General features: G+C 40.8%; 1 protein-coding gene and 1 long non-coding RNA gene across 9 annotated transcripts in view; one reads left to right on the plus strand and one right to left on the minus strand.

Annotated features, from left to right (window-relative positions):
* Positions 1–2,766: 2,766 nt before the first annotated feature.
* OCIAD1 (OCIA domain containing 1) overlaps positions 2,767–8,006 on the plus strand; it is a 43,653-nt gene continuing 38,413 nt past the window's right edge. For 3 of the 8 annotated variants that reach the window (XM_069105203.1, XM_069105209.1, XM_069105210.1), the window contains exons 1-2: positions 4,937–5,002; positions 5,240–5,320. In XM_069105203.1, the coding sequence (XP_068961304.1) occupies positions 4,942–5,002; positions 5,240–5,320 (142 nt within the window). In that variant the 5' untranslated portion in view covers positions 4,937–4,941. Of the gene's footprint in view, positions 2,912–3,001; positions 3,081–3,477; positions 3,536–3,632; positions 3,696–4,936; positions 5,003–5,239; positions 5,321–8,006 lie in introns of those variants that run through there. The other 5 variants (XM_069105207.1, XM_069105204.1, XM_069105208.1 and 2 more) reach the window with 5 other exon arrangements.
* Positions 7,273–8,006, minus strand: part of LOC138174993 (uncharacterized) — a 2,188-nt gene continuing 1,454 nt past the window's right edge. Inside the window, exon 2 of the long non-coding RNA XR_011171845.1 lies at positions 7,273–7,939. This is a non-coding gene — a long non-coding RNA (uncharacterized lncRNA). The remainder of the gene's footprint in view (positions 7,940–8,006) is intronic.

An 8,006-nucleotide genomic window follows, 5' to 3' on the forward strand; every position in this document is an offset into this window, starting at 1 on the left:
TTGTATCTGTCCACTTTTCCCATGGAAACTATATGAACTAGTGGGGATGTTATTTTAATTTTAAGATGGATTGCTATGTTACAGTTAATACTGCTTTGTATTCTTCATTCTAATTGTTTCATGATTCAAAGTTAATGGTATCATCTTGACTGATTTGCTTAAGCGGAGAGTACACCAGTGGGGGCTCAGGAGCAAAGCTTATGAATATCTTCTACACACTAGGATTACCCCTAAGACTGAGAGAGTCTTAGATAGGCTGTGTGGCAGTGTGGCTACCCTTAATCTTTTTTTTTTTTTAAGCAATCAGGGTTAAGTAACTTGCTCAAGGTTACACAGCCAGTTATTTCTGGGTGTGGCGCTAAGTATCTGAGCCTGGATTCAATCCCCAGGTTGTCCCCACACTGGAGCCCGTGCTCTCACTTGCTGAGCCACCTGGCCGCCCCTTACCCTTAATCTTGAAGCCCAACTTGCTAGTGCAAGTTTGTGTTAGGTGTGTCTGATAGTCCAGATGAGAAAAAGCCACTATCTGAGCTACCCACTCCCAGTTCCAAGTTCCACATGACAGCCTGGCTACAAAGAGAGAAAGCAACTGGAAATATCCACAATTGCAGGCAGATCCCCACCAATGGCATCTACTGGTCAACCCTATGTGCCTCTTAGATTCTTTCCCTCAGTATGATTCAACCTGACTGCTCCTCCTAGCAGGTGGAAGTTTTTGGATTTTCCAAGTAGGGTTCTGGAAAAGAGAATAGAGACAAAACTTCAGAAAGGGATTCAGAAATACCAGGACTTTTTATGCTATTTAGACTAAAGGAAGGAACTCCAGGAAGGAAGCCCAAGTGAATGGTTTTGTATAAGCCTAAACAGATTATTAAGGACCTCGAAACAGCCAGAAATCCACCAAACTAAAAAGAAAATAACAGCACACCAAAGAGGAAAGGAAACAAATCCAACAAGGAAATATCCACAGAAGAGAAACTGGCACAGATTAATTATGACACGGTCTAATTAAAGTCTGATGGATTTTCATAAAACTGTCTTTATTGGTGGAGAGAATAATTACCTGACGCTTCAGACCTTTGTGAGGGGCAGAGCTGGTGAGAGTTTGGGACAGGAGAGATCCTTTTGTCTTCAGCACCTAGCTTCAAGAGAGGGCACATACTATTCTAGGCTCTATTCAGGGAGAGGCCTCTGGAGTGAAAGAAAGACTCCGGGAAAAAGCCAATATATGGAAGAGCCAGTAACTCAGGAATTCCTTGATTTCCAAGCGTGCCACCCTAGGGACTTTGATGTATTTCTTCCTGGGCGACATTGGGAACTCTCTTGGTTGAGCTATCTTGTTTCCAGTGGAAAAGCTCACTCACTCTGTGTATTGTTTGGTATATTGTAATCTGTACAACTTCTCTGATGTCTGTTTCCCATTGCCTTGGATAAACGGGTTTTATTCACAATTTGTGATGGTTTTTTCAAAACTATCTTTTGGTGGGAAGAGTTAAGCCTTCAGATATAGCTTGGGGACCACCTTCCCTGTTAAATGAGAGCTTGAACTTAAAAATTATCTCCTCTAGACTAGCAAAACTTGGGTAAGGCGATCAGATAGACAAATTCTAGTCTGGTATCCCATCTCTGAGCAGAGCAGAACAAGAGAGCTTGGTGGACAATCTCCTGCTCCTCTCCAAGTAGAAATCACAGTCTCCTTTGAAGAAGGTTGAGATATTCCAGGGGGATCTACTTATCCCTCCTGATAAGCCACTTTAGACAACCTACCTAACCTACATGACAACACACACGAACACACATGCACACACCTATGCATCCTGTGAAGAAATAACAAAGTGGAGTAAAACTAATACGATGAAAAAAATGTTACCGAATAATAACCTCAGGACTTCTTTTAATTTGTGAGGGTGTTGCAAGGTCCACACTTTTGCTTCCCCAGGGATTGTTTGGTTTTGGTGGCTACAGTGCACATTATTAAGCACATAGTAGGTATTTTAATAAACGCACACTGAAATAGTGAGTCTCATCATATAATTAAGAAACAGAATGGGCCTTGGAGATCACACTGGTCCAATCTTCATACTTACTGATAAAGCAACTGACTTCCCAGAGAGGTGGTGACTGGCCTAATGTCTCATCAGCTACTGGGTGGCTCTGGCTCCCACGGCCTCTGACTCCAAATCCCATGTTCTATTATCCCGCTGCATGCCTCCACCCCATGTGTCACTAGGGTCTACGGCTGGGCATGCAGAGGACATACTGTTGAATGGAACCTGGATAAGGCTGCGGGGCAGGCCTTCGTAAACAATGCACAGGGCAACAGGGGGGTTCCTTTTAAAGTAGAGTCCCTTTTCTTCCTCCCCACCCTCTGGATTCTGGAGGGCTCCTATGAGTCCCACCACAAGAATACGAAGGTACAAAGGGCTCAGGAAGGTTCCAGAATTCTCGCGCTTTGCCCGCTCAGTTTTTCAGTTGGGTTTAAGAAAATATGGGTCACAAAGGGCAAGAGTTCAATTCCAAACCGGGAGGAGAGGGAGTTGTCTCTAGAACTCTAGAGCCAGACGCGATGCGCCGTGCGCAAGTGCAGTGAGGAAAGGCCCGGAGAAGGGAGAAGGGAGAAGGGGGAAGGGGGAGGGGAAAGAGGCGGGACTAAAGTAGATTCCCAACCAAAGCCGGCGTGTGTTTGCTCGTGAGTGGTAGAGGGGGGCGGTGGTTGGTGGAGAAGTCTTGAGGTAATTTCCTTCTCCCTGAACTCGCAAGCATCCGGGTCATTGTTCTTTAGCGTAAACGTTGAGTACCCGCTCCGCCCCCAGCCCATCCCCTCGTCCACTCCCTACTTCCCTCCCTCCCGCATCTTGGGGGTGGGGGTGGGGCTCGCGTGTGCCCTTGCTGCAGCCGCCGCTGCCGGGAGGTGGGTGAGGGGCCTTCGTGCCCCAGAAGGGAGGGCACCACCTGCTGGTGAACCCCGAGGGAACCCAGGGCCTCCGGGGCCGAGAAGCTGTGACCTCTCATCCCACCCCCCATTCTTCCCCCTGACTGGGCGGCTGGACGGTGTTCGGCCCTGGTTCCTGCCCGGGGTGGTGTGTGTGTGTGTTGGAGGGGGGGCGTCCAGGAGTTTGGGGGTGCCGTCTGTGCCCCAGGCCATGGGAACCCCTTTTGGGGGCGGGGTGGGGAGGGTCTCCTGCTTTTTTATTCTGTGTCCTTCGGGACATTTTGTGTCATTTAACCTTTTGTGCCACCTGCCTTTTAAAGGATGAATAGCTTGTCTCTGTACATGTGCTAGGCTACCTCCGTATTGTCTTCCTTTAGTGGGGGGAGGAGGCAGCAGCTCACGCCTACGGGAGTGAAATGCGGAGGAATTGTTTGACGTCCGTGAGGTCCTTAAGTTTGTGTGGTTGTGTTTTTAACTCAGATTTATTATTTTATTTGTAGGGAACTCCAAATGAGAAAACTCTGTACCAATACGGGGCTGCACCTTGCTCCAAGCTCAAGGGCACCAGGAAGTTCAAATGCTTTACCTAGGCTCATACAACCAGTCTGTGTCAGGCTCAGAAATTAGTTTTTTTTTTTTTCGACTCTCGGGTCTGTCTTGTGTGTCGTATTGTTGCTGACCTTTTTTAAATTTAACTTTTTAAAAATTGCACAATGTAGGAGGGTTTCTTCAACATCTTCATGTAGAACAGCAAGGACTTAATGTAGGACATAGGATTTGATGATATATTTGAATTTGATGATGACTTTGAATAAGTAGAAAGAAATAGAATCTGTGCCGTTGCATTTTTTCCAAGGAGTGCCTTTTTTTTGGGGGGGGGGGCAAGAAGACCACTAGTATTTTATGCTCACACCTGCTTTTTGTGTAGAGGACTTTCGATTTGGAAATAAAGAATCTGGAGTTAAGACCGAGTTCCACCAATTATAATTGGCATAAATATAAGTAATAAATCGTGGCATAATTTTAGTAGAAGTCCCATCACACAATATTTAGTATTTTTCCATGTGAAAACGTTTTAAAAAATTTATATAGAGGGGTAAGGTGATTGAAACCTAATTCCTGTCAGACTGCTTTACATTTTTTTCCAGAAATGAAGCGTCCATATCTTGGGAGTTGTGTCCTTGAGTTTAGCAAATACATTTTGGATGGCTTCTGGGTCTTAGTTATATAATCTGTTCTATTTGTTAACCAGTACCAAATTTTATATTGTATTGCTTTATAGTACAGTTTAAGGACCCCTTAATTTTTCCTTTGTGTGACTTGGGCAAGTAACTGTGCACCTCCACCTCAGTTTCTTCACCTGTAAAATGAAGAGGTTAAAGAATGTGATGTCTAAGATTGCTTTGTTATTTGATTGTGTCCTACTCTTCATGACCCCTGTAACCATAGCATGCCAGTGCTGTCTAGGGTTATCTTGGCAAAGATACCAGAGTGGTTTACCATTTTCTTCTCCAGTGGATTAAGGCAAACAGAGGTTAAATGATTCGCCCAGGGTCACACAGCTAGTAAGTTATCTGAGGCTGGATTTGAATTCCAGTCTCCCTGACTCTAGGCCCTGTATTCTATCCACTGAACCACCTAGCAGCCCCTAAGATTGCTTCTAGTACTGATATTTTTTGAGGAATTGGGATGAATTTGAACTTTCCATAAAGTTATGTGAAATAAATCAGCTTTAGGAAGGTAAACATTCTCTTTGGTTTCACACAATTGCAAATGCAACACAGATGACAAGTATTTGTGAAGTTGCAAGATTTCATCCTTGTTGCCATTTTATAGACATAATATTTTAGTAAGGGGATAACTTCACCCTACTCAGCAAAACTATATATTTTTTATCCAACCTGATAGTTGTTTTTGTGATGTCATGTTTATGAATCAATATCAGTACCTTTTTGATAATTTTGTGATATTCCTTAACCTTGTAATACAATTCTCTTACAACAGGAAAGATGAGTGGAAGGACTGATTTTGGGACAGAGCAGAATGCAGAAGTCTCACCACCACTCCCTAGTAAATATTTATTGAACATTTGTAAATGCTGAAACTTTCCATAGTTAACTTTTCTTTGTCGTGAGTGATGCTAAGGTTAAAAATAGAAATTTGAGGTTGAAATAGAAATTTGTCCAAAGTTGAAAAAGTACCTTCTATGTATTTTAGTTGTGTCACTGAAGACTGAATACTGTTAAAAGTTAGAGGGTTTTTTTCCTTGTAGGTTTTTTATTGTTTTTTTTTTTTTTAAATAAATAGACATAGGAATGGATTATATTCCGACAGAAGAGGAAAGAAGAGTCTTTGCTGAATGTAATCGAGAGAGCTTCTGGTACAGATGTAAGTTAAGTTATTTATTACATTTTAAGTAATTATTATAGTGTCCAAAACGATCACAGTGTTATCAAAACAAAGTTTCTTACAGTTTTGTGCAGTTCTTGCTGAAGAACTAGTGAAGAGGTAAATTGTTTCTAGTTTAATTAGCATAATTATTTCCTGCTGTTATTTCAAGACTTAGTAATTTTGACTAATGTTATATTGATAAATATAATAAAGTTAATTAACTATCATTTTCTTATACCTTGTTAATAATGTCTTGTTATAATTTTAGAAGTTATTTTTCATTTAATGTTTAGTATTTAAAATGATAGTGATGTTTACATGTAAAAATTTTATATTTTTGAGGGGAAATTGATATAGAGATGTAAGATGATGTAACCTAATTTCTGCCAGACTACTTTATGGTTTTGTTTTTTTCAAGATTAGAGAGTCTTTATCAAGTTGTATCTTTTGATTTATCACATACTATGCTACTAGGTTGGATGACTTCTGGGTCTTACTTTTCTAGTCAGATCCTTGATCATCTTACCTATTTGTTAACCTGTACCAATAATTTTTATCATTTCTGCTTTATATTACAATTTTTTTTTTAAAGCAGTCGGGGTTAAGTTACTTGCACAAGGTTACACGGCCAATTATTTCTGGGTGTGGTGCCAAGTATTTGAGCCCAGATTTGATCCCCAGGTTATCCCGACACTGGAGCCGGTGCTCTTACTCGCTGAGCCACCTGAGTGCCCCTAAGCAATCGGGGTTAAGTAACTTGCACAAGGTTACATGGCCAGATGTTTCTGGGTGGGTGCCAAGTGTCTTGAGCCCGGGATTCGATCCCCAGGTCATCCTGACATTGGAGCTGGTGCTCTCACTCGCTGTGCTACCTGGCCGCCCCTTTTATATTACAATTTAAGACCCCTTAAATTTTTCTTTTTCCCAATATTTCTGTTAAAATTTTTTATCTTTTTGTTCCTCCAAACAAATTTCATTATTTTATCTAGTTCTAAAAGTCAGGTAGATGGTACATGAGAAGTATTTTCATCAATTTTCTCATCTGTAAAATGGAGATAATACTATCACCTACCTCACCTGGTTCTGTTAGGGATCAAATGAGATAGTATTGTTAAAGTGCTTTGCAAACCTTAAAGTATAATATAAATGCTAATTATTATTATTAGGAAAGGAATAAACATTTCTATAGCACCTTCTGCATTCCAGGCACTGTGTTAAGCACTTTTTAGATGTCTCATTTTGCTGATAATAATATGCTAATTGTCCTAGTAGGCAATAATCTGTAAATCAGTTTGTGTAGGATTGTCATTTTTATTATATTTTTACAATTCATTCATAAATAGTGTCTTTCCAGTTATTTAAGTCTTTATTTTTGTGAAGTGTTTTGTATAATTTTATTCACATAAGTCCTGAATTTGTCTAGTTAGACTATAATTATTTGTTAGAATGGCAGTGTTTTCATGAGAGAATGTCACAAAGCAAGGATATGGGGGTTGTACAAATACTGGAATAATCAGAGAAGAGAAAGGAAAACAGTTGGCAGGAATCTGTTTTACAAAAGATCCTGTTAATTATAAGGTGTGATTATCACCTTTGACCTAAAGATACTATCTTGTGAAGGAGACTAAGCAAAATTACATGAAAAGTTAGGCAAAAATACAAAATAGTAATATGAGGAATTAGACAAGGCACTGTATAATTCATTGTTAGAGTGTTATAAAAAAGCTTATGTAATATAATAATTCTTTTAAGGAGTGTGTAATGTGAGTTGTGAACATAAAGTCAACACACATGACAAGATGAACAGGATGGTTAAGTGCTAAACTATGCTTGTATAGCTACTCTAGGAAGTGCATTGGATTGGGCCTTTAGAAGAGGGATGGATTAGTTTGGCCTGAAGTATTCGGAGACCTGTAATGTAATGCCAAAAGAAGGCAACTTCCCAGGTTCAAAATACCAGCATAGGTGCTCTCTATTTTATTTAGTGACAAACCAAGAACAGAGAAGATCAAAACATGACATCATTCAAAATACAGCATTTACTAAGTGTGATTAAACAATCTCCAAGTACTACCCCACCCCAGGATCTTCCAATCATTCAATCAATTACAAAGTCTCTGTTCTAAATACTTCTCCACCCCTAGGCTATACCTTCATTTGGTCCACCACAAAACCCCTCTTCTCAAATGGAGATTAGTTTCCAAACATAGGTAAAATACCTTCACTTGTCAATCACAGAGCACAATAAGGTCAAAAGTTCCCCACCCCTGGATCACAATTGAATCTACCCCAGAGTTACATCAAGTTTAAACACAGCACTTAATACCCAAATGGAGGTCTTTTCTTCATCTTGACACGAGGCAAGTTCTCAGCAATCTTAGTTCCTGGAGAGACAAGGCTTAGCAAGGCCATAAGATACATTGCCAGTCCCTTCATGAATTTATCATCTGTCTGTAGAACAGCCCTAGAACCCCTGAACACATTAGCAAAGCCCTCTCCCAGGATTTCTGTAAACATACAACAAGAAAATCCTTCTTCAGGGCTTCTGAACCAACAGAAAGGCTCCCAGACCCCTGCAACAACAGTACTGTCCCTCACCAGTGGACAGTATTCATTCTGTCTGCAGGACAGTCTCCAGACCCCTGCAACAACAGTACTGTCCCTCACCAGTGGACAGTATTCA

This window comes from Petaurus breviceps, unplaced genomic scaffold, assembly GCF_028583685.1.
Source record: "Petaurus breviceps papuanus isolate PSGF00001 unplaced genomic scaffold, PetGlider_PUasm1.0 76, whole genome shotgun sequence".
NCBI lineage: Eukaryota > Metazoa > Chordata > Mammalia > Diprotodontia > Petauridae > Petaurus > Petaurus breviceps.